Below are 26,993 nucleotides of genomic sequence, written 5' to 3'. Positions count from 1 at the left end.
TAACATCATGAGCCAAGGTAGCATCACCAGCAGGATTTGTAGAAATGCTGGGCTTTGGGAGGCTCACTGAAAAAATAACACAACGTTAAAGTGATAGATAAACAGTATCACCTTTGAGCTGAGGTGTATCTCTGTAATTTAACTTCTTCGCATTTCTGCTTATTCAATAACTGGTAACAAAAAACTCAACATTGGCAAATACATGTTCCCTTACCAGTAACAGAGAGCCTGACAGAGTCACTTAAGGGGAAGCTGATGTTTTGACTTAAAATCTGTGTCTTATACTGACATTGGTATGATCCCTCATTATCAAAGCTGACTTTCACAATGCTGAAGGTGGCAGAATTGGTACTTGATGTTTGGGTCATTTTGAATGAACTTGAGTTCTTCTGCAGGATGAATGTTCCACCCAAATGCTGAGTTGAGATCAGACAAGTGATGCTGACGGCCTGACCCCAGATAACCTCACCAGCAGGATTCATGGATATGCGAGACTGTGGGAGGCTCACTGAAAAACAACAACATGTTAGACTAAGAGATATCTCGCCTTTGAGCTGAGGTTTGTCGCTCTAACTTCTTGTAATTTCTGCTTAATTCAATGCAAGTTATCAAAAAAAAAAATAATTAAAGTATTTTTTTCTTACGAGTAACAGAGAGTCTGACAGAGTCACTTGACGGAGAGGTGAAGTTTCGACTTGAAACCCTTGTATGATACTGACATTGGTATGATCCCTCGTTATCAAAGTTCACTTTTGGGATGCTGAAGGTAGTTGAGTTGGTACTTGATGTTTGGTTCATTGTGAATGAGCTTGAGGTTTTCTTCAGAATGAATGTTCCACCTAAATGCTGAGTTGAAATCGAACATGTGATGCCGGCATCATGACCCCAGGTTACCTCATCAGCAGGATTCATAGAGATGCTGGGCTTTGGGAGGGTCACTGAAAAAAAAAAAAAAAAAAAGAAAATAAATATTTGAACAGCATTTATTGTATTTGAACAGTAAATGCTGCCTTCGAGCTAAGGTGTATCTCTATGTTTTAACTTATTGTAATTTCTTCTTAATTCAGTTCAAATTAATTTAAAAAATCAACAAATATGTTTTTTCCTACCAGAAACAGAGAGCCTGACAGAGTCACTTAACGGGGAGCTGAAGTCTTGATTTGAAATCCTTGTCTGATACTGACACTGGTACGATCCGTCATTGTCAAAGTTCACTTGAGGAATGATGAAGGCAGCAGAGTTGGTACTCGACGTTTGGGTCTTCCTGAAGGAACCTGAAGTCTGTTGAAGGATGAATGTTCTGTCTAAAAGCTCGGCTGAGACTGAACAACTGATGTGAACATTCTGACCCCAGGTGACCTCACCAGCAGGATTCATAGAGATTCGAGGCTTTGGGAAGCTCCCTGAAAAAAAGTATTTGAACAGTATTTACTAATTTGAACAGTAGATGCTGCCTTTGTGCTGAGGTGTATCTCTATGGTTTGACTTCCTCTTCTTCTACATAATAGAATTTCAACAAGTGAATAAAAGAAATCACTGGAACACTGATACGATCCCTCATTACCAAAGTTCACCTGAGGGACATGGATCATACCTTATCATCTTCAAGAGCTCATCCTGTACAATGTACAAAGCATACTGTACATGACCACTTTATTATAGTTTAACCCTGAACCCCAGAAATCGATTAGTACTCCTTCTCTGGATTTGCTGTAGGTCTGATGCTTTTGTGATGTTTTTTTTTTAATATGACCACAAGGTCTTATTATTTTAGATTGTATTTCAGTGGTACATCTCTCACCTGAACAGACCACACTGGCATCCTCACCATGTCCACAGTTGTGTGTTCCAAATTCTCTGTGCGGACAGTCACTGACAGACCTTTCACTTCCTGAACAGCCCACATCATCAAGCCAGATTTTTCCGGTTCCTGGACCAAAGGAGGCCGAGTGAGGGGCACTCTGTGCTGTCCCACAACCCAACTGCTTGCACACCACCATAGCATCCTTCAATTCCCAGTCGTCATCACAGACTGTTCCCCAAGCGTCGTTGTGATAGAGTTCAACTCTTCCGGAGCACCGAGTCGACCCAGCTAACCTAATCCGACCATCTATGAGACATGTAAGAGATATTTTATACACAACATTCATGGAAAACTACAGGAATCGTATGTATTGCACAGGAGAATGGACTGACCAGCAGCAGGTAGGTCGTATGCGTGCAAGCCATTAAACAGCCACAAATCCTCTGCTCCTAACTGTCAAAATCATATGCACCCATGTTCAAACTTACCTCAGTGTACTTATTTGTACTTATTACTCATTACAATCAGTGTAATTACTCACTGCAATTTCCTTTCTTCAATTACTTTAATCACTATGATTAAAATAATCCTGTAATATTGCTCTGGTGGCTTTGGCACAGTAGTTGACATAGATTGTTAATACATACATTCTATGTATTTAGCACATGTGACATAGCTGAATACAGATCAGTTTATAGTGCTGCTCTGTATAAATACATTGGAACAACTGCATGAACAGCAGAGATGAAAGCCACACAGAGCCAGAGTGATTAGGAATGACTGATACAGGTACCATGCAGGAAACTGGTGGATTTTAACATCATTACTACTTTTAAGGATGAGTTCTAAAAATGTCTTCTCACCTGAGCAGACCACACCAGCATCTTCACCGTGTCCACAGTTGTGTGTCCCAAATCCTGCGTGCTGACACTCAGTTAGAGACATTTCACTTCCTGAACAGGCCACATCATCAAGCCAGATTTGTCCAGTTCCTTCACCAAAGTGAGCCGACTGATGGGCGCTCAGTGCTGTACCACAGCCCAAATATCTGCACACCACCTTAGCATCATTTAAGTCCCAGCTGTCGTCACAGACTGTTCCCCAGGCACTATTGTAATAGATTTCAACTCTTCCAGAGCACCGAGTAGACCCCGACCCGGCTAATCTGATCTTTACACCTGTTGGAGAGGCAGGCATGTGGCGGAGAACATAATGAGCACAACAGCAATGTCAACCCAACAGGTTGAAACTATCCTGCCAGCTGTTTTTGTAGAAATTAGGATTTTTGTATATAGAGATTTAAAAGACTGTACTATGTTAGGCAGATCTTTTGATAGGCAGCTTAGATACAGATTTGTTGCTGCTTTCAACAAGTTCTTCTCTCCCTTCACTACTTCACTTTGAGCTTCAGAATCAATTGTTAGCTTTTGCTGGTAACTGTCATGGCACTTCAAAATGAGGTTGTTTGTTACATTTTAGACACGTTAACCCCCCTGTGAGCAGCAGCATAGCTGGAGATTTGCAGATGTCTCCCACTTATTCCAACTAAGCAACCACACAAACTATGCCTAAGCAGAAATGAGCTATGGGCCCCTATTGATGCTCTATTATTCCCACTTTCTGCATGTTATGTATGTGCTCTGTTGCCTTCAAGTGCTCATCATGTGCAGTATAACAGCAGACTGCACATGACACCTTCATGATATTTTTACCTTGAAACCTAGATTCCAGTTAGTACTCCTTCTCTGGAACACTAGTCTGTATCCGTTTTGCTGTAAGCCTCTTAAATTGGTGATGGCTAATTTATTAAAACACAAGACCTCATTATTTTACTTTATGTTGTGTGTTAGTCGTGCATTTTACCAAACAATGGAGTTAATTTAATAATCATATACTGAAAGCCATACACTGAACCTGGTGCCTTCTGGGCCCCTGAGTTTCTAGGGCTCTGGGACAGTTGGACACTTTGCCCAGTTGGTTAGCTTGGGTTGGGGCCCCTCAACTTTGACCAGGTAAGCTAGGTGAATCAGCAAAATCTTTTAATAAACATATCTTCTCACCTGAACAGACCACACTGGCATCCTCACCGTGTCCACAGTTGTGTGTCCCAAATTCTGAGTGCTGACACTCAGCAATAGACCTTTCATTTACTGAACAGTCCATATCATCAAGCCAGATTTGTCCGCTTCCTTGACCAAATCGGGCCGAATGAGGTGCACTCTGCACCCCACCACAGCCCAACTGTCTGCACACCACCATGGCATCATTTAAGTCCCAGCTGTCATCACAGACTGTTCCCCAGGCGTTGTTGTAAAAGATTTCAACCCTTCCAGAGCACCGAGTAGACCCAGAGCCAGCTAATCTGATCTGACCATCTATGAAGCACATAAGACACATTTTACACAAAACATATATGGAAAACTACAGGAATTGTATGCATCACACAGGAGAATGGACTGACCAGCAGCAGGTAGGTCTCATGAATGCAAGTCATTAACCAGCCACAAATCCTCTAACAATCAAAAACACATGCACTCATGTGGAACAACTGCATGAACAGCAGAGATGAAAGCCACACAGAGCCAGAGTGATTAGGAATGACTGATACAGGTACCATGCAGGAAAAACTGGTGGATTTTAACATCATTACTACTTTTAAGGATGAGTTCTAAAAATGTCTTCTCACCTGAGCAGACCACACCAGCATCTTCACCGTGTCCACAGTTGTGTGTCCCAAATTCTCTGTGCTGACACTGTGTTATTGAACTTTCACGTCCTGAACAGGCCACATCGTCAAGCCAGATTTGTCCAGTTCCTTGACCGAAGGAGGCCGACTGAGGGGCACTCAGTGCTGTACCACAGCCCAGCTGTCTGCACACCACCATGGCATCATTTAAGTCCCAGCTGTCGTCACAGACTGTTCCCCAGGCACTGTTGTAATAGATTTCAACTCTTCCAGAGCACAGAGTAGACCCAGGCCCGTCCAATCTGATCTGCACAGCTGTCAGGCAAATAAGAAATAACAATTATTTCACACAGGACATGGAAAACTACAGGAATTGTATTTATCACACTGGAGAGAGGACTGACCTGCAGCAGGAGCCGATGAGGTCAATAGAAGGGAGACTATAGGAGAGAGAAAAGTCACCTTTATACACACACACACACACACACACACACACACACACACACACACACACACTGTACACACTGTATATACGTATGTGTGTTTGTGTGTGTTTGTTTCTGTGTGAATACTTTGTGGAGTGCACAACATATAATATATATATATATGTGTGAGTGTGTGTGTGTGTGTGTGTGTATTCACTGTAATATAGCAACATGATTGTTTAAGTGTTTTGTTTTTGTTGTCACACCAAGAATTGTCATCTCCTGTAAAATGACTTGAGTCATGTTGTAATCATAATATAATTATATAGTGGTATATAGTCTACTTACACGGTCATTGCTGTTTGCCCTGGTAGACCACAATCAAATGTGTGTGAAATCACCTGAAACTGGCATACAGACTGCAACATGTTGACACACTGAATATATCTTACTCACCTGAAAGCAGGCTAGGTATAAGATTCAACATCCTGGTCAATGCAGATGGCACAGGAGCATCCAGGCTCAGGAGGGTATAGATGCAGAGGCAGCACTGCAGTGAGGTTTGCTGTTTCTTTCCTTGTGGTCGCAGTGGCAGGAGGAATTTGTAGGATGGCATTTCACAACCCATCCTCTGTGTCTGTGACGGTAACATCATTTTAATACCACAGAGCCACAGCTGGATGCTCTCCTGCAGCTGTCTAGTAAAATTTAAATAAAATTTCTATTAGTGACTGGGTACTGCTGCAATATTATAAAACCATCTAACTTTCAAAGACTGGACTCAGGGGGAGATGTAACCTCTGAAAAATACATTTCTTCAACAAGACTTTCCTACGATTTTTGTTTTCCACATATATATATTTTGCATTCTTTGACAAGACCACACACTTACGGCAATGACCTCACCTGGAACTCCTAAAGTGCAAGTACATTAAGTCCATATCTCTCTCTGCTGGTGTTGTTTTGCATAACCAGGGCTGGGTTAAGCTTGACTTTTAACTGACTTCATGCTGGTTTGCAAAAAAAAAAAAAAAAGCTGTTAGGGAAATTCTTATACTTTATGCCCATTTTGTGTGATCACCTCGTATTGACCTCATATTATAATCCGTGTGAGACTTTGTGCTACTATCTCATGATGACAGAGGCTGCGTCCAGGGGAGCGAATACGAGAGAGGAACATTCTTCTGTTCCTCTCTGCCCATGTGTCAAGATAAAAGTCCCATATGAACTCTGTGTTATTGAACATGTACACTGCAGGCTCTGTGTAGTGACTTGTTCCCTTGTGGTAAGAATAAACAATCTACTCTCATAAATTTCAGAAGGTGTTCCTGAGTCTTCTTTAAAACTTCTCCTAACAATAGCGGATACAAATTTTTGTCATTTTCAATGCTTTTGCCTGAAATCAAGGATCCATTGTTTCAAAAATTACATCACATTTTGAGAAATAAATCTGATCCCATCATCAGTGTAAGCAGTACAAAAGCTTTGCAAGAACACAGAACTTGACAGGCACAGGAACAGTAACCATGGGGGTGGTGCTTAGCGAAGCATAGGCTTAAATCTACACTAACAATTATGGTTAAGCTTGATAGAACACTTAATGCTACTGGATTTAATGGTTGCATTTGTATTGTGCTTTTATCCAAAGTGCTTTACAATTTTTGCTTCTCATTCATCCATTCACACACACACACACACACACACACACACACACACACACACACACACACAGATAGCAGCAGTATCTGTGAATATTTTTTGAAAAGTCAACTAAGCGTCCCAAGAGGCACCATGTTAAGAAACAGGCAGTCATGGGGCTTAATATTTCAAATTGTATAATGAATTCAGCTGGATTTTGGATCAGTTCGTTATGGGCACTGTGATATTTACTTCCCTTCAACATGCTGTCAAAAATGACAGAAAATAGACGTTGGTGGTTAAATTCAGGAGGCCTTATGGGCAAACTAAAAATACAAGGCCAGATAAAGGCCATGTTTGGAATTTCCTCTCGTGGGACTAATAAAGGAATATTGAATTGAATGTTAAGATCCAGAAACACAACAGAGAACCAAAGGAAAAAGAGGAACCACAACAGCCCCACTCTACCACAGAAGGCCCGGAAAAGAGTAAGAGCAACCAGGGCTGGTCAGTGATTACTGGACCTTTATGTCTCTGATACCTGACCGACCATCAACAAAAGATGATCCATGGCCCAGCAAAAGGGAGGAATGAGAACAGAGGGAAACAGTGATAAGAGGAGATGGACATTAGATAGAAAGAGATTTAAAATGCTAAAAGCAAGTAAGTAAAGTGTGTTCACACTCACTGAATCAGCATATATTAATAGAAATGTCTTGATTTATTTGGTGTCTGTATTATGGAATGTGTGGAGTCCACTCTAACTGAGGATAGTCCAGCTGTTGGAACTATTCAGGATTTTTAGTGATAAAAAAAAGAAGAATTAAATAGCTAGAAAAGTCCATTTTGAACAAATGTGTCTGGTCACTTTGTGACCTTGTGTGTGTGTGTGTGTGTGTGTGTGTGTGTGTGTGTGTGTGTCTACATGTTATTACGAGTGTGCATGTGAATAAGCAAAGGGAAATGAAAGATGTGGTGGAAAGCAGTAAGGGGGTCGGCGGACACAGATGGCTGAGAAAATGGGGAAGTACCCTCATCAAAATAGAAGGCTTGATTAAAAAATCAGCAAAATATGGGTCCAGGAACTGAGATGTCTGAGGGGTATGACCTGAACTAATGCAACATACGAGAAATGGGGTTGATATTTGTGACATGTAGCGGCTTATTTGTCTTCCAGTTGATCAGTTCATCTGCAGCCACACCTGGTTGGCCTTGTGGCTGGTTACCTAATAGAATTCATCCTGAAGACTGAACAGATTTTGGCAACAACCCTAAAATTAAGCTCTCGCACCCTCTAAGTCCAACAGCCTGAAGAGGGTCGGGTGATGAAGACTATGTTCAAAAGAAGAGAGATGCGGGAACATGATCATGTGGCAAGCCACGACCAGGGGCCTCAGAGAACAATTCTATGAGACAGTGACTATGGGGGAAGGACACCAAGGCCCAGAGGATTGAGAGCCAGGCTGAAAGCAGAAGAAGATCTGGCCCACAGCCAGTGAGAGACATATCATCCCTGACCAGCTATGGCCATCTCTTTCCTTGTTAATGTTACTGAAGATTGCCCACAGGAATGAACTTTAAGCAGATGCACCATGACACTCACATGGGGAGAGATAGAGGGAAATAAGTAGCGGCCTTTCGTTGCTTCAACAGCGAGTTACAGCACAAAAGAAAAAGAAAGGAAGGGCCCGCCTACAGGCTGCACACCTCAAGCTGAGTTTGACTAGTTTGTTGTCGGCAGAGAAGGTGAAACTCAGTGAGACTAAATTAACCCTTAGTGCTACATTTTTATATTGGAGCAAGCTTACTGGAAGGGTAATGAGATCTACACTGACACTGAGATTAAACCCTACCTGGTGAACACAGGAGCCACCGTGTCCACAACTTGTCCGCGCATTCGACCTTGAGGCATTAGAACATCACCAGGAGTAGGTTGGCTGTCACTCTTCCACGTCAGAGATGATGATCTTGGAATATCTTAAATGGTTTTGCATTGCAAAAGACGCAGAAATGTTTATCAAAACTTACTTGTGTCCTCAGGTGTTTCCCTGCTCCATCAATGTACAGTCAGCTTTCCAAAAAGAAAGAAACCCGTGGGTTCCTGGAGAACCTCGCTTTAAAGGTAATTCACATTTTTGATCCCAGAACATGTAGGAGAATGTGAATGGCAATCAATGAAGTGACAAGACTGGCCTGGATGGGTGAATGTCATCAAGGGAACTGATGGTAAAGAAATTTACTGTCAACTAAATGTAAAAAAAAAAAAAAAGAAAAAAAAAGAAAGTGGTACAAGTAAAAGAAGAGCTGGCCTATAACTACCATTATTCATTTCCTAAACGGTGTCATGATCAAACATGTTTTAATTTACTTTATTTAAGTGTGCCATAAGTACGGCATAAAAGTAAGACATCAAATATTATGACAGAAAAACAAGAGAGCAAACAAAAAAAGAATAATACAAAAGACAAAAAGAAAACAAAACATGTTAGCTTAACAGATCAGTTATTTTAATGTGGAAAGCAAACTACGCTGTCATTAAGTCTACATGCCTGTGTGCATTAAGACATGCTGTGTGTTGATCTGCATGGAGGGCAGTGAAAGAGAATGAATGCTGAGCTCTTCTGTATGACAAAATAATAATAATAATTTTTAAAAAAGAAACGAGTCGGGACAGTAAAGATAAAAACAAGTATCATTATTTCCACAATCATTTGAATTGATGCCATCTGATACCAAAGAGAGGCCCACCCCCCTGTGACAGTCCAGCAGAACTGTTACTGTCCCAAAATAAAAAAAAAAGGGAATATACACCATTTACAGTATTTACAGAAAAAAAGGGGGGGGGGGGGGGGGGTAGTTCCTCAAAGACAGACATGTTGCCTTTACCAAAAGCAAGGATATATATTCTAAAATAAAAATCACTGGTCCAATGGAACGTGAGATTTTTGATTTCCCGTTCAGAAGAATTGTTTTCTGATTTCTGAAAGTGTCTTTAGCAGACAGGGCAGTGAGGACTGGTGAGACGCTGCAGACTGGAAGACAGTCTGCTGGTCAGCACTGGACGTCACAGCAAAGTGGTAACAGTTCCAGAATTAGTCAGTAAGTAAGTTATGTTAGTGATGTTAACTTGAGTCTTGATCACAGATTTGAATTGGAGCTATGTGGCCCCTGAAGTCTGGGAACTGATTATTGATGAAGGTGTGTGATACCTTTAAGTGCCCATGTGTAACAGTGAGGAGGAGAGCTGCTGGTTCAAGATCAGCCTGTGTCAAACAGGAGTGTATCTGCATGCTGTTGGATATCTGAATGACTTCAGGCTGTCAGCTGAGGACAGTAGAGTTTTTCTTTCTATATGAATCTGCAGAGTGAAATGAGTGTTTCCTGGGCTTCTATGCTTGCACAAGATGTGAATATTAGAATACATTTCACAGTGAACCACACATTTCAGGATAGAAAATCATCCTTTTTTTTTTATTAAACTCCCCGTATGTGTATACTTTCCAATGAGTTTCACCTCACCGTACATTAAAAAGGACAACACTGAAAATGATTTGTACCTGACAGAGTGTGTTGTTGTGAGACAGTGGCGATGTGGAAACAGACTGTGACAGTTCGTGGTGCAGACTAGAAACACTAAATGCAGCTTGGACATTTTGAGACATGTTTTGGCAGCAGCTCTCATCGCTGAGGCTGAGATTTCCATATCGAATTCTACAGGGCTGAACAGCTCTGGGGTGACAACACTCTGAAGTGTTTGGACTCCTGGTATCACAGTTTGTACCACCACCAACAGACAGAGACTGTATCATGTTACAATGAAAATTTCCTCTTTCCCAGTTTGTTGAAATGAAGTCACTTGAGTTCAATAAGCCGAATGCATCTTTTCTCCCAAAGGGTGATGCAGAGTAACACATGTAGACACACGAGTCTCTCGAGCTGCAGAAAGTCTCCAATTTGTGTTAACATTTCTGAGTCCAGTGAAAGAAAACTGAACCATCATCATAATTTTTCCCTGATGTGTCTGTGAGGGGATCAAAAGCAGAAGGTTGTGGGTATTGTCTGTCTGTGTCTGCGTGTGGTCGAAAGTGGATGAAGGAAGAACTCTTTGCAGCTGTATAGGGGAAATACAGTATATACACATGTACATGTAGGAAAATAACTTCTTGTATCAGTCCATCTCTGCCCGACATCTTCTTGCACATCCTTTTTTTTTTTTATATACAATATATTACACATAATGATTCTACATACTTTACATGACTTTTCACACGGGAGGAAAGGTGTCACTGAGAAGGAATCCTCTCCATCAGTCTGTGCACATTCCAGTATCCTGATAATCCTTCATGAAGCTTCACACAGTCTGCATATAATTAACCTTTGAGGCATTGCAAAAAGATAACAAAACATTCTAAATCATGTTGGTTTTTTTTTTGCATTTGATGTATAAAACCATGATGTCTGGACACAAATCAGTCTTCACAGCATAGTTTACCTGCTTTCATTCAACCTCACGCCACCTTCCTGCAGCACCTGTATAAAGATATTTAGCCTCCCTCCTTGCTGGCATTAATGGTACGGACAATAGATGTCACAATTAGCTCAGAGAGTTTATGAGTTCACACATTTAGGCTTTTCTGCCCTCTGGATTAGTTTTTTCTGCATTCAGTCCGCTCTGTGGATGCAGTACCACGGCGTGCCGCATGGTGGTGCTGCATGTTGAACTTCAGGTGCAGGGGGAGGAACAAGAGGGGGAGCACGGCGCGGGGCTCGGGATGGGAGAGGGAACTGATTTGGGTGATGGACTTGGATGACAGCTCCCGAGCTCTGTTTCCTCCTCTTCTCTGCCCCCTCCTCGACCTTTTCCTCCTCCTCCTCCTCCTCCTCCTTTCCCTCCCCCAGCACCGTGTCCCTCCAGTCCCTCAGAGTTCTCCAGCATTTCCTGGATAAGAGGAGGCATGGAGCCGGGTATCTCCATCTTCAGTGTGATTACTCGCTCGGCTCCTGTGAGACGGAGGCGGAGGGAGAAAATTCAGGGTATCACAAATAATTAGCGGATGAAAACAGTTTTGCAAAGACAAACTCGTCGATATGACATGACTCAATATCCTGTTATGTCTCTTTAGTTGCAGTAAACCTACATGCTTCCAGATAACTGGGTTTAAAATCTTAATGAATTCAATTACTCCTCAGCTTCTGGATTACAAAAATAGCTCAATTGTGCTATGTACAGTATTCATGTGAGTGACGGGATTGTCCCTGTGAGCTCTGATAAACCTCCACACACTCACATTATCGGGCACATGGGCACTGAGGTAATTACCTGAAATATGTCACACATCAGGCACTTGTCTGCTAAATACCTCGAGTGTGAGTGCTGGGACTCACCACGACAACATCGCTCATGTATAAGCAGAAGCCTGAAGAAGTCTGTGCCTGTAGCCCCACCTGAGTAGATTATCACCAGCTGCCACTGGTGTGTGTGTATGTGTGTGTGTGTGTCTCACCCTTCACACTGATGCTCCTGAGGTCAGTAATCTTCATCAGTATCTTGGGGAACATGCAGGGTTTATCAGGCCTTCTCCTCCTCACATAGATCTACACACACACAAAGACATCGAGGAAAAGTAGATGAAGATGTATATACGTTTGTGTGTGTGTGTGTGTGTGTGTGTATACAATATACTGTATATACACGGTAAAGCAGCTGTTATTATCATATTCCTTCTTTAATGTTATTGCCGCTGATGTTTTTTTGGGCACCTTTCTACGTTCTTCTGATGAGATTCTATATTTCTATATGAAAATTTCAGTGTTTTTGTTAATGATGATTGATGAGTGTGTTTTATTGGACGATCCACCTTCCATCTATTTCTGCCACCTCACTGCTCAATAAAAATACAGTGGGAGAAACATTACATGAAAACAGATTTTATCTTCTGTGTTCTTTTTGAATTCTACGTGTGCGTACAGTACGGGAAGTATTTCTGAACATGACATTATTTAAAAGATTATTGTCAAGGAATCCCATGCAGAGACCAAAACCAACAATTAATTCATCTACGAACAAGTATTGTTTGTGTGTGTATCCAAAGTCTGATTTATGTTCGTCCTCTGTGGCGTAGAGCTCCGTTGTTGTCCAAAAGCTATCCAAAACCCCTCAGTGAGCCACACCGCTGCATTGCGTGACATGTTCCTTCATCATTTTGGACACGCACACTGTAGTTTATTTTAACTCAATCCCACTTACACCATCCTGCTGCCCCAAATACTCACTTAAGCACCAAATTTGGATTAATCTGCCACTGAAAACAGTCCCCAACAAATGCACTACTTGCTCCTGTTTGAGTGACGTTTGTCAAAAACTACAATGAGCAGCGGGTCATTTTAAAAAAATGAAAGCAGACACTGTGATCTGTGTCAGGGTATGGAAGTGAAAACGTACTGAGACACTGACACATTCTTGGTTTGGGTCGTCTCATGGGACTCTAATGCTTCCACCTTGAATAGAAGAGCAATGTAAAAAACAAATAACAACATAGTACTATAACAGGAATTAATATCAAACCTTCAAGGCTTCGACAATCGGCTCCTGAAGGACATCCACCTTCTCCGACTCCTCCAGATCCTGACGGTCTGCACAATCACACAAAACACGTTATGATCCGCAGCCAATGGAACAAGCTGTATCACGTGTTTCCTCACACAACTCTGCGTGAGATTTTCATTGATTGATCATTCCAGTTAATATTCCCGGGAAATGAAGCAGTACCTCCACAGAGCAGGCAGATAGCGCTGAGCAATCCCGTCTCTGCATCGTCCATCTCCAGTGGAAGCAGCTGGCTGGCGAAGGAGAACACCAGGTCTGTGAGAGGTCCGAACCCGGCATTGTGCATCTGGGTGCGGTTCAGAGTTAAACCGTCAGAGAAGGTCATGGTGTCCTGGTCTGGGGTGTAGCGGGTGCAGATCCTGAGGATCTAGGAAAAGGGGATGGAGTGGCCGAAAAGCAGACGGAAACAACATGTGATTAATCATTTTTACAGGAGACAACTTTCTGCTGTGCCGCAGGTTGAGGCACTGTTTGGTCTAACTCGCACGGAGCGTAAGAAAAGAGATGAACACACCAGTATGTCGAGGCAGGCGGCTTTGAGCAGGGTGATCTGGTCAGCGATGGTTAACGTCGTGAAGCCGGGCAGCTGCTTGGCGAACTCCACGGTCTTAATGATGCATTTAGTGGACAGCTCGCTGAACTTGTCCCACAGACTGACATCCAGAGAGACGCGGTGCTCGGAGCTGTTGCTCTGCAGACACACACAGACAGTCGTTCCAGTAAGCTGAAGAGTATTCTGATCTATACTTCCAGATTAAAATATGCTTGTCTGTGGTGTGTGTGTGTGTACCGTGGTGTATTTTCCCAGCTGACACAGGGAAGGAAATGTGTCCTGATGGGCCCGGCGAACGCGTTCTATCATCTGCTCTGTGTCTGCTGACAGGACGTAGATCTCTGGCTCCCCCTGCCTCTTCTCCTCCTTCTTCTTCTTCATTCTGTCATTTCGCACCACTGACGGTGAAAGGAGACAAGTGATTTAGCTCAATAGTTTAAGCAGCAATTACATTTTACTATTTTGGCACAGAACATCTTCAGTCAAGGACAGAGTGTCTGGAAATCTTTTGTGTGCTTTTGTGTAAATACAAGGGCAGTCTTTTCTAGACTGAACCTTCACGTCACCACTTAAAGAGACACTTCGCCAGTTTTACAAATAAAGGTCAGTTTACGTGTGATCGAAAGTACTATGCAGCTTGTCAAAACAGTTGGGATGAAACATGGGTCTGTCTTTATGCCTGTACCAGCATTAAGTGTCTCTGCTGAACACTGCACCCCTTTTCTTCCTCAACCACTTGTGGCTGTCTCTCGACTGCACTTGGCTGGCAGTCAAATTCCGCTGACTGCATTGCATCAGCATGTCTGTAGCACACATCAGACACACTGCATAGACAGATGTGTGTCAGTCTAAGGAGCGATTCTGAACAAAGGGGTTCATCTGAGTTTGCATCATGAATGGCCGAGGCCTGTGATTGGCTTAGGACAGGCTTTGGCCAGATTGGGAAAAACGACCATCATGATGTCATGAAGAGACTATACATTTAGAACAGAAAGCCTGAATAACAAATTCACAATTGTAACACACTGGCATTAAACCAGACAGTGAGGGTCTAGTGAAAAGAGGTCCTTGGAAATGAAGATTGCAGTTCTTTTAGAGTTTTGGGGCTACATTTCAAACTTTGGTGCTTTGATTTGACCATTCTTCTTGTAATCCAGAAAGCATGTGAAGGCATAACTGTAAATGACTGGAAAAAGCAGATGTTAAAGTGATACAAGAGGCTGGTTAGCTGGTGCTGGTATGAGGCATGTATTAACTAAGAAAGGCCACCAGAGGGAGACAAATATCAAGGTCAAAATACATCACTGTGCTGCTGAAAAAGTGCACTTTACTTGAACTGTATTGCTTCTCCTTCCAAAGTATATATGTATATACATATGTGTGTGTGTGTGTGTGTGTGTGTGTGTATTATTGACTACAAAGCTCTTTAAAACATTAATAAACATTAGCCCTTCCTTGCTCATCCTTGTCTGCACTTAACTCCATACACACACAGAGTGGAACTGAATCTAATAAAGTGTACTCACACTCCTTGGACATGCCAACCTCGAGGCACTTCTGCAGTCGACAGGACTGACACCGGTTCCTCGTCACCTTGTTTATGACACAGACTTTGTCCCTGTGACACGTGTACACCATGTTCTTCTGGATGCTCCTCCGAAAGAAACCCTGACACAGAGAAATGGAGGCAATGACTGAGGGCCAGAAGCAGGGGGACAGAATACAACACAGCACTTTCAACATTTGAAGGTATTGTTTTTTTTAAACCTGCAACCCAAAAAGGGACGACCTCAGTATTAGAACCAAAACTGCACAATCCACAACTATCATCACTATTGCACTTGACGTTATCCATTGTTGAGCTGACCTCCCAGCTGGTGGGAGGTTATTACATGGTCTAACAGGACATGAGCTTGACCATAAGCACACAGAAACCCCCACACAAATATCAAAGTGGACACTAATTGCACGCACAGATTCTGTGTGTGTGTGTGTGTGTGTGTGTGTGTGTGTGTGTGTGTGTGAAGGATTAGGTGAAGCAAAGAGGCTTACAGATCCTACGGGAGGTGCAAAGGTCGTGACCTCTTTGCTTCCATATTATGCAAATACTCCACAATCTCGTGTGACTATTTTTAATTCAGCTTTTTTTTTGAGCTGTAGCCTGCATCTGTTTACATAAATGTCCTAGTTATCAAGAACGAGTGTTGTGGTGCATGTTGTGTATGTGTGTGTGTGTGTGTGTTGTGTCAGGGTAAGTTTAGCTCAGGCATACGTTTAGGTGCCTACCTTGCAACCCTCGCAGGCGCTGACTCCATAGTGGTATCCTGAAGATTTGTCCTGACACACAAAGCAGGGCTTGTAGATGCGGGGTGGAGGTGGAGGTGACGGGGGGCTGGGGACGAGCAGGTCCTCTCCTGAACTCGTGCTCTCAGTCTCTACAGCTGCAGGAGGAGACAGAGGGAGGGAAATCGGGGAGATTTAATAAGACCACAAATAAAATGTGTTTTTATCAAGTTGTCAGTATCTCTCAGATGACTAGATACCAGTAAGCTAGCTGAAGACTAACATTTAGCTCAGTTTTAAATGTGTGCTGTGAAACCAAAGTCTTTGCAAAAGTAGCCAAAGGAGCCGATGACCAAAACCAAATTAGCTGAGGATTTGGGCCAAAGTTTGGTATGATGAACTGACACTGACACGACTGAAAGGAGATTTCTGGACACAGTATGTTTTTAATATATGCTGATTAATACTTTAATACAGAGTTAGGTGATAAGATTGATATCGCTCTCATGTCTGCATGCAAAATATGACATATGATGAAATATGTCACCATGACAATGATGTCAATGATAGGGACATAAGCGACAGTGAAACCACATTCATTTGGGGACAGGATAGCTGTGAATGATCTCCAGCTACAGTGCATATTCAACGGCACTTTTTGATCAATAGAAAATGTATTTTGAAAACTTCAGAACACATTGTAGCCTATTCATAACATGAGGTATGGCAGTAGTCCTCAACTAGATTTGTACAAGTAGACACTGTGGGGGCTGGACTATCACACTAAAAAATATTTTGATATAAGGATCCTCACAGTCTGTGGGCTGAGACTGTCCATGATAAAGTCATTACTAATAAAACCCCACTGTCAGACTGATGTATGGTTCCATAGTTCATCTTAAAAATGATTTCTGCTTTGACTGCTGCTTGACATGTAATGTTAGTGTCAAACCAGGTACAACATAAATAACAATTGTGGGAAGGCACTGAACAGCATCTGTTGAACAAAGCACTAAACAGACCATGTATTTGCCTCATGTAGACATTATCCAATCCAATATAAACTCCAATCCAATCTTTTAATAGGTTGTTGTGGTGAAAACCAGTGGTTAGGATCTGGTGGGTCTGCTCTAGGTATGAACTACAGTCTTCTTGTCTGCTGCATTGAAGTTCTTCACTTACTATAGAAAAATGTACTTAGATTAGGTTTAGGTGATGCTTTATTGTTCGTCTCATTTGCTCAGACTGAATAAAGCTCACGACAGGGTGTGGTCTGCTTTGTTATGGTGTCAGCTCATTAAAGATGACAAGTGAGAGCCTCCGCGATGGCTTTTGGTTGACAAAGAAAACAGCAGCAGTGCTGTTTGGACATACTTCACATATGAGGCAAATGAACAAGGAAAGGCGAAGGATGCAAAGGAGCCCATACGCAGATGATGCCACAGAGCAATGCTAACGAAAGGTGCTAACACAACATATGTAGCAAAGCACCTGAAGGACAAACAACAACTTCTAGAAGGAATGTGGGGAGAACAAGATGACCCAGTAAACTGTTCTTGATACATGTGGTGTTCTGTTCTTGGCTCAGCAGCTATTTGTAATTGATGATCGTTGATGGTCAGAAGTATATCAACTTAGATGCTGCTGTGCTTTAACATGTTCAGTTGAGCCCATGTGGGAATAGAGCAGGTCACTGTCCAGAGAGTTCAAGCAAGAGGGCAAGCTGATGTTTCTATCATGCCTCTGTCTCGAAACTGCAAGCATACAACATCTTTCCAGTATATGGCTTTCCACTCTCACTGCTACTGTGGATACATCCAAATATATGCAGTGTGATATTGACGCAAAAACAGTCTTTACCATTGAGTGCTCCTACTCCTCCTGCATGTTCTACCCATGTGCCACCCCTCACCCAAACCAAACAGAGTGTTTCCAGTAGGCAGGAACATGTGTGACACGGACAATTTCCTGTTGTGTGCTACATGTGAGGACATTGTCTGGACCTGATTTTTGTGGCTTTAGATACCAGGACCAAGCACAACTCCTCTGCCTCTCCCTCTCCCATTCAGCCTCTGTTAACCTCTAACCTCACACACACACACACACACACACACACACACACACACACACACACACACACACACACACACACTTCTCCCCTCCCCCTACTTTAGTAGCCATACCAGACATTCCACTATGGAGGAGACTCAACTCCCCTCTGCTGGTCTGCTGTGTTTACACAGAGAGGGAGGGAGACATAGAGACACAGAGAAATAAAGAGCTCCTCCTGCTCCTCAGCCATCATACATCTCTCCATCTCCCCTCTCTTCATCTCTCCTCTATTTGTCTTTGCTCTTTTCTCACAGATATATCATCCAGCAGACCCCTCCTGTACTGTCTGACCTCTTTCCAGCTTCTCTTATGTCCAAGTGTCTCACTCTGTTTTCATCTGTGTGTTTGTTAATCTCTTCCTATTGCCTCCCACTTCTGCTTTAGTGAGCAGGACATGCACAGACAGCAAAGCGCTCAAAAAAAGCAAAGCTTTTTGCCGTAGGTTTCGATTCTGAGAAAGACTTTCTTTTTGTTGCTTCGACGAGGGGAATGTTATTTGAACAGAAGGGAATACTGGTGACTTGAAGGAGGACATTCTACCATTTTAATTGGGCAATAGTGTTTATATAAATTCATCTCATCAATGAACAAAGAAATGACCCAATATTTTGTACATCTACAGTCATTTGGTGAAATTACAGTATTGAAAACATTTTTAATGAAAGGCCAATTTTAGCAAGTCTGGACATTCATGAGAGATAAGAGTACCGCTGTTACATAATTTGGTGTTACAACCCCTATTTCAAAACTGTTCAGAGGTTGTGTAAAATCATAAGAAAACATAATGTGATCATTTGCTAATCCTTTTTGACGTGTACTCAATTAAAACCAGTACAAAGACAATATATTTAATGTTTGACCTCATCAGCTTCATTGATTTTTGTAAATATCTGCTTATTCTGAATTTGATGCAGCAACATGTTTCAAACATGTTTGGGCAGGAGCAACAAAAGAGTGAAAAAGATGTGGAATGGTCCAAAAACACCTGTTTGGAACATTCCACAGGTAAACAGGTTCATTGGTAACAGGTGAGCGTATCATGATTGGGGCATCCTGGAAAGGCTCAGTCCTTTACAAGCAAGGATGGAGCGAGGTTCACCTCTTTGTCAACACATGATTGTATAAAGGATGTTACTACATGGGCTCAGGAACACTTTGTAAAACTTGTTGGCAAACACAGTTTGTTTGCAAACGATTTCACTTGTCGCAACATCCCAACTTTTTTGGATCAGAGTTGGACAATAAATACATCAAACTCATTAAATTTTGTAGTATTAAAACTGCTACATTTGACCACTGTTTAGGCTCAACGAACAACACAATATAGACGACATAAAAACATTATGAGGACACCTGCAGCCGTTTCATGTTTGTTGAGTGGGTGGCAAATAAACGAGACATATTCAGTGCAGAAAGAAGAGGAAAAGTCTCATGTCGATGTTAGCCAGACATATTTGCCTACATTAATTATTCACTTGGGGTTTACTTTGGCATGGGCAATAAATAATGCATAATGTTAAAACCTTTCAAAGTCGGGGCCGTTTTTGGTTGTGGGCAGGGCATCCTATCGGGCCCCTTAGGCCAGTTTGGCTGAAATCCAATCGTGACAATGTTAAATGTTAGCCAGTGCTGGGGTAAGCAGTTTTCCAAATCTGATGTAAAATACTGTTAAAGGGTCTCCCCAGGCGGTCATGGCTTTATGCCAGCCAACAGTTTGTGAATAGAGAGCATGCTTTGTCAGCTTAGAAACCAGCCTCTAATCACAGCACTGAATTCTTCTCCCTGGACATTAAGTTCTTGAACATGATTTTCATAGACACGCTGTTAAGGCCCACAGACAACCATCACTGTCTGATTAAATGAGCTGCTTTTCCATCAGTAAATCAGGATAGGTGAGGGGCTTTTAAATGATCTTACAGTGGTAGAGGGCTCAGTGGTCAATGTCAGCCATCAGCGAGGATCACTGGCCCAACCCTAACGTGTACGTCTTTTGATTAATCAAATTAAGTAATGCCTGACAAATCAAGGTATTTCATCATATTGATGCAACAATTCTGTAAATCCAATATTGCCAAAAAGCAGTGACTGCTGACTGATTTGCTCACACTGGTCTAATGTAACCAGAGATGTAAAAGAGTGAGCTACCATGGTAGAAACAGCATGGCAAACTTTCTGATGCTTGGCAAATTTATTGCCCAACTCTACCTTCATCTGGAAACTTCTTCAGTTTCCTGTGGTAACAACCGTACAGGAACAGGAAGTGGGAGCTGGAGGTGTATCAATTAATCAATTGATATGTAAATCAAAAAGAAAAAAGATAATTTAATGGATTTTTCAAAAATTTCAACAATTTGATGGTTACGGGTTCTCAAATGTGAAAATGAACTGCTTTTCTTGGTCTTACATTATTAAAATTTGGTGATTGATCAGACTAAGATAGATGACCTTGAACTCAATAATTCTGTGATAGGCATTTTCACAATTAACTGATTTTTGAACACCAAAAAACCGGACAGGCTCAAATTAATCAAGAATTGCAGCCCTAATTAAAATTCGACCAATACTGAGTTTTACCTGACACTTCTTGTTGCTCACTGGCAGACACACACATACTGTGTGATATCTTATCCGTGATAAGATAATAAAATAGCGGCAGATACTGAACACCACCCAGTCAGTATTATCAAGCCAGGTAATGATATATCAGGGTTTATGGCAGACCTCTTCACTCTCTTTCTTCACAGCAACCAGCAGTATACAAAACAGTCAGGTGGCAGCTTTTCATTTTTAACTGGCACTGATCACGCTTTTGCTGGTTAAAATGCCAAATGTCGCTGTGACAGGTCATATCAGCAGTCACTAATTAACATTGATGCTGTGAGAAACACGGTAATAAGCCAAAATCAAGCTGTCTGTACTCCAAGATAATTTGTGAGGGTGGAAACTCCACTCTCTTAAGCAGACTGTGTTTAATTCCCTGAACTCCAACCGAGTGACTCCACGGCTTTTTCAGTAGAACTGTCAGCTGATTGCATCATGTCATTTTTAGCTTATCAACTTAATAACTTTGAGCCAGGACCAGCATTTAGATTAAGTACCTCAAAAATCAATGAAGCTGATGAGGTCAAACATTACATATAATGTCTTTGGGCTGTTTTATTATCATCAAACGATCAAATTTTCTATTATTAGTGTTCTGCAGTGCCCCAGCTTGTTTGGAATCAGGGTTGAAGTGTCTGTGTGCTGAGCATCTTTTACATAAACATTTCTTTTAGGATGAATTATCTCATTTTCACAGCGTAACTTGGGCGGCACTGAGCGCTTGTGTCATTTATGTAAACATAAACATCAGATCGGATTCAGTATTGGCAAGAAATCAATAACGAAGGAGTGAGGGCCCAAAAAAAACCTGATTGTGACTCCCTGACTGTGTGTGGTATATTAGAGAAAACGTGTTTGTTGGTCCAGCCAGCAAGTCACACAACAGGAAAATGCAAAGTACAGCAAAATATCTCTAAACTTCAGCTCTGCAGAGATGTTGTATTGATGCTGCAATGAAGTTTTGAAGTTTTACTCAGAATTAGACATGGGTACAAATGAATAGCAGTCGAGTCTAATGTTGTTCTCTTTCCTCTTCGTCCTTCATCCTCATTCAGCCTCTAATAAACTCAAAACATGTGAGGATACATCAGAGAAGAAGTACAAAATACAAATACAAAGACGTGCCATCCCAGAGGACTCTGTCTAGAATGACCAAATTTGTAACAAGCTTTCCACTGCCACTTTTTTAACATTTATCCAATGGCAGTGAAATCCAACACACACAAACATAGCAGATATGAAGACATCCACACAAACACCCACCTCCTCCCATTTTCACAAACTCACACTCAGGTCAAACTTGGTCAGTATACCCCCACATTCCCAGACAAACTGTGACTGTGAGTGAATGTGTATGTGTGCATGTGCGTCACTGTGTGTGTGCGTGCATGTGTGTGTGTGTGTGTGTGTGTGTGTGTGTGTGTGTGTGTGTTTCTCCAACAGCCAGAGAGAGAGGTCATTCAGTGCAGGAAGTGATGACTGGGCAGCTGACACAGGAAAGAAAGAGGCAGATAGAAGGAGAAATAAAGAGAGGGAGAGATGTAGGTCACTTCCCAATTGTCAGTGAGTCATTGCTCTGGATCACACCCAAACACACACACACACACACACACACACACACACACACACACACAGGCACGCTCGCTCGCGCACACACACACACACACACACACACAGAGTGAACCACTATCCCCCAGCCACTGCTTAGATGTCGCTGGAGCAGAGGCTAAAAGTGTGTACAGCCTTTGACCTTTGAACCTGTTTGACGCTCTTCATTCCAATCATGCACAAAATGCACATACACGCACACACACACACTGACACACACACACACACACTGAGGGCAATCTTCCCTGTCTTAACAACTTGAATTTATGAGCACTCCTGTCCTGCTTCTATACATCTCCCTTTCCCTGTTTCTCACCGCCTGACCAGAGTCCGCTTGGCACCCTCTCTTTATGACTTGTTGTGCAAGGACCATGTCACAGTGACATCACCAAGTCATCACCCTCGGGTTACTGTCTGACTCTGACGCAGACTCTGTCATGTGGCGCTGGAGTGGGACGGCATGGTCAACTCCAGGCAAAGAGGACCTGTGTTTGTGTGTTTACTTGTGTTGGTCTTGTGATAGATGGCCAACCTGTCCTCTGTGCACCATGACTCTTGGCCAGCGCATGCTGGGACTGGCAGTGGCCCCCACAATCCTGCATATGTTAAGCAGGTACGGAAAATGGTTGGAAGGAAAATATCTGTCTTACATCACAGATAGGTATCCAACCTCAATATTTGCAGGGACTGAAATGATCTCATAGCATCCAGTTTTGAAAACTGTCAAACACTGAAAGCTGGCATTGAATGCCCACTTTTGTTGACTCATTCATTCATGAGACAGCTCCTGACTTCAATCAGAATATTGCCACATTTAGTCTTTCATTTTATTTAGACACACTTCTTATAAGGCTGCTTGTGATTTGACAAGCCAAGCTTCTTTTATTAAATTAAAAAATGGAGTTCGGATACAAACATTTCTATTTCTCAAACCAAAACAAAGCAAAATGTATGGGTTTGGTAGCTGGGTATCATATTACATATAATACATTGTGTATAATAATCTGAAACTTTCCAACGACGAGCATGGTAGACTGGCAAAGCAAACACGTTATAAGTATAAAATCCAGCAGATTGTCACTCACCAAACTACCAAAATATAAATAATTACACTCACTGGTGTTTTCAGTTGTTGTTTTAGCCATTTGAAAAACAATTGGGATTATTACAAATGTTAACATTTCTCTTTTCTCTTACTACTGTTGTTTTCCTGCCTTCTCCGCTTTCATTGCCTGGTTTTAAAATGCAAAATACTGTACTTCATCTGAGAGACACTGAAATAAACAGACGGAAAGCAAGAGGTACACTGCATCAATTATCACCAGGAATGTCTGACAAACTAACTAAACTAACACACGATCAGAAAAAGGAAGGTGCCATAATCACCTAAAACATCTACACAAAGGGGCATTTCTGTGGTAAAATATGTCCCCTAATTCCTAGTTTATTCAAGTAGAAGCACACAAAACAAGTGCCATGTGGCGTGCAATAACATATCAGTACTATATAAAATGGTAAATAAGTGGCAGAATCTGTGGCACGTCCCCCTCTAGGGCTGCGACTAACTACCATTTTAATTGTCGCTTAAGGTGATGGTTATTTTCTCAGTTAATTACTGAACTCTTTGGTCCATAAAGAAAACATTGTGGAAAAATAATCACACAGATCTAAATTTGCTAAAGCCCAAGATGACGACTTCAGCATCTTGTTCTGTGTGACCAACAGTCCATAACTCAAAGACAATCAGTTTACTATCACAGCGGACCAAGAAAAGCTGAAAATCCTGCTGAAAACTATGTAATGTTTACAAATTTTGGGTGAAAAAATGACTAATGGATTACTCAAAATACTTGCAGATTATTTTTCTGCCAATCTGCTGATTAACGAGTCAACTAAATGTTTCTGCTTTTAAACCATTCATACATTAAAAGCCTGAGCAGTTCATGTTGACAAGCTGCAACCACTCGGAGCTCATTCCCCCTCATTGAGAAGCACTGAGCCTGAGGTCAGGATGGGCCAGATTTGGTAAATGAATGCAGGCAGCTGCTGCTGACCTACTCAGGTCATTTGAGTCACTCCATTGAAAACATAAACACACCCCTCGAGCTGTATAACACACAGTGCAGAAACACAGCTACAGTGAACGGTGGAAGAGGGCTTAAATTCTCACCAGAACATTTAACTGAAAGCAACATTTGGTACATAGAAGGGGTCCGGCAATGAGCACTTTGACAGCGCAGTATGCCGAATCATGACAACAAACTGCACTTATAAAACTGCATCAGCAAAGAGGAAGAGTCAAACCAACAGCTTACATGAATACAGCGCAGGATAAAGCCAAGTGACATGAAACCCAACACGATCCCCTCTGTAGCAGTTTGCTCTGGTGATCTACTTGCTTCAAAGGTAAAATCCTTTGCCGTGAAATGATGAGATTTTGTCAACACCCTCAGAGCAGTCAATCTTCATGTTCATACATAGGGTAGCCATTTCCCATGTGAAAATATGCAAGAGCAGCTAGTGCAGTACAAGTACATAAATGCTGCAAGGAACTAACAAAGAGTATAAGAGAGGAAGCACACTAGTGAGGTAAAAGTGAATGCTGTGTGCAACAGTGGTGTGTTCATTTCCCATCTAGTTAATAAGAGGCTAAAAAGAGGCTGTGGGACACCTGATACTAGAAGAAGGGGCTGGCTTGTCCCAGTTGAAACCACTAAACTCGCATTCATCTTCCCAAGCTGATCACAAATATCAAAGCACAACCTTACCCCACAGCAGTTATTTTGTTTACATGTCCAAAATAGAACATCATTTTTCAATGGGACTCACAGTGGCTGGATCCGCTCCAGTGCCTGCCAGTCACCAGGGACCCTCCGAACGGTCGCTGGAGTCCTCCTACCCCGGACAGGAGTCCCTTCTCCGGCCCGAGCCCCGGGGGTTTGTGGTAGTAGTCCATGCTCAGAAAAGAGCCGGGACTGGGGCTGCTGGGGCCGGGGCTAAAACCCACAACATCCACGCTTTCGTACATCCCCGAGAGGCGGGAGTCGCGTTTGATCTCTTTGTACCAAACAGAGAGAGAAAAAAGATCAAAGCGTCCTGGACGGCGAAGAGAGAGAGAGGAAGGGAGGGAGGGAAGAGTTCACATCTTCATGACAGACTGAGGGGAGGGGAGAGAAGACATGACCGGTCCCGGTGACCTTTCAGCCCTTGGAGGAGCACAGGCGGTCCACTGTCTTTGTGTTTTCGTCGTTGTTTGCACGACCGGAACCACTTTAGCCGACAAATTAAACGCTATTGCCCTCTGTGTCGTCTTTTTTTTTTTTTCTTACTGTCCAAATGCTACAAGTGCCACACACTTCACTGCTGCGCCGGCGGAGTTGCAGTCCCTCGTTACTTTGTAGCAGCGGACATTAAAACAACCGGACAACCGCGGAAAAGAAACACTGGAGCAAAACATATCAACACACGGTGTTTGTGTGTGTGTTATGTTTTAAGAGTTTCTGACCTCCAGCCCGTGTCTCTACGGGGTTACACGGGTCCTACGTCGCTATGGTTAGCAGTTTTTCCGCTGTATTTCTTCAGTAACGTTAGCTAAAATGAGATTATGTAATTGTCATATCGCTTGCTAATCCTTGCAAATTAGCCAGCAGGCGAAGTGTCCCATTCCGTGGACAGACTACTCCTTAATGTCACAGCTCGTACTGTTTGTCCTTAAATCCACGCATGCAGCAAATGAATGTAGCCGTCACGGGAAAGTGAAAAGGTCCAGTCGGTGGACAGGCTGCTGCTCCGCTCTCTCCGGCTCACGGAGTCCACGACAGCTCCGACACATGAACGCTGAATACGCGCTGTCACATATGACTTTCAACTTGTCGCTTTACGTCCAAGTAGCGGAATATCCAAAGGTTAAAGTGGCGGCGGTGAGGGAGGTCGAGCTATCCGAGGCAGTTCGGGCTTGAGCGCCTCTTGTTGCTGGTCGCCGAGGTCCAGCCGCCGCAGGCTCCAGGCAGCAGTGTCCTGTGGTAACCTCTGCTCTGTACCCGTCTCTCTCTCTCTCTCTCTCTCTCTCCCCCCTCCCTCCCTCCTTCTGCTGGGGTCTCTCAGCTTTGATGAGTGACACCAGCTGCGCACGAGCTCCACCTACCTGCCCTGCGCGTGCCTCCAAAAGCCTTCCTGAGTCCTTTCAAGAGGAGGCTGCTGACTGAGCAGCTCAGCTCAGATAACCGCTGATATTTGTGTGTCTGTAATCACTGCAAGCAGTAATACTGTCATCAGTACTACCTGCTATCATTATCTCAATAGCATTTCAATTATTTAATGAATAACTCAATTGTTATTACATAAGCCTACCTGTAAATGTACTTATATACTTCCATACTTACAGTACCTGAATAGTATATTATTTACACATGTACTGCACTACACTTGACTGGGAAATATTGTACTTTTTAATCCACTCAGTTCATTTGACTAATATAAACTGACATTTTATGTAGAAACTGAATCTTCAGCATATAAACAAATTGAAATCAGATTGATTTTTTTAAATTGTAGTATTCCAATTCTATTTACAAGTGAGTACATTTTTTTCACTTTCATCCATCTGTCTAAAATACTGCAGCCAATGAGTCTTTGGATGAAAATGTGAATTCATTTTGCAATGCATTTTGATAGTT

At 42.4% G+C, this 26,993-nt stretch overlaps 2 protein-coding genes across 2 annotated transcripts; both read right to left on the bottom strand.

The window, feature by feature from the left end:
• Positions 1–640: 640 nt before the first annotated feature.
• On the bottom strand, positions 641–5,402 carry LOC143333904 (scavenger receptor cysteine-rich domain-containing protein DMBT1-like). Its single transcript, XM_076752280.1, has 8 exons — positions 5,372–5,402; positions 4,491–4,805; positions 3,865–4,179; positions 2,668–2,982; positions 1,802–2,110; positions 1,110–1,403; positions 751–938; positions 641–658 (listed from the first exon to the last, which is right to left on the bottom strand). Exons 1-8 carry the CDS (start codon positions 5,400–5,402, stop codon positions 641–643), a joined length of 1,785 nt encoding a protein of 594 aa, XP_076608395.1.
• Positions 5,403–10,000: 4,598 nt separating this feature from the next.
• rarab (retinoic acid receptor, alpha b) lies at positions 10,001–26,406 on the bottom strand. The gene is made up of 9 exons (XM_076753011.1): positions 25,147–26,406; positions 16,000–16,154; positions 15,240–15,381; positions 13,951–14,111; positions 13,675–13,851; positions 13,323–13,527; positions 13,119–13,186; positions 12,058–12,148; positions 10,001–11,554 (listed from the first exon to the last, which is right to left on the bottom strand). The coding sequence occupies exons 1-9, from the start codon at positions 25,343–25,345 to the stop codon at positions 11,277–11,279; spliced, it is 1,476 nt and encodes a 491-aa protein (XP_076609126.1). The 5' UTR covers positions 25,346–26,406; the 3' UTR covers positions 10,001–11,276.
• Positions 26,407–26,993: the final 587 nt, after the last annotated feature.

Source organism: Chaetodon auriga, chromosome 16 (genome assembly GCF_051107435.1).
Source record: "Chaetodon auriga isolate fChaAug3 chromosome 16, fChaAug3.hap1, whole genome shotgun sequence".
Lineage (NCBI taxonomy): Eukaryota > Metazoa > Chordata > Actinopteri > Chaetodontiformes > Chaetodontidae > Chaetodon > Chaetodon auriga.
The sequence above is the reverse complement of the archived record's forward strand: the minus strand, read 5'-3'. Positions and strand labels throughout refer to the sequence as shown.

Bases quoted from the DNA above. Each gene is read 5' to 3' on its own strand.
- LOC143333904 (XM_076752280.1), bottom strand. From the start codon at position 5,402: ATGTTGAATCTTATACCTAGCCTGCTTTCAG. The intron at 4,180-4,490 runs GTGAGAAGACAT...TGTGCTTCATAG, and splicing joins TGCTGGTGTGGTCTGCTCAG to ATGGTCAGATCAGATTAGCT. The intron at 2,983-3,864 runs GTGAGAAGATAT...CCTCTCCAACAG, and splicing joins TGCCAGTGTGGTCTGTTCAG to GTGTAAAGATCAGATTAGCC.
- rarab (XM_076753011.1), bottom strand. From the start codon at position 25,345: ATGTACGAAAGCGTGGATGTTGTGGGTTTTAGCCCCGGCCCCAGCAGC. The intron at 13,187-13,322 runs GTACTGCTTCAT...GTGATTGTGCAG, and splicing joins TATCTGCCTGCTCTGTGGAG to ACCGTCAGGATCTGGAGGAG. The intron at 12,149-13,118 runs GTTTGATATTAA...GTGTGTGTGTAG, and splicing joins CGATTGTCGAAGCCTTGAAG to ATCTATGTGAGGAGGAGAAG.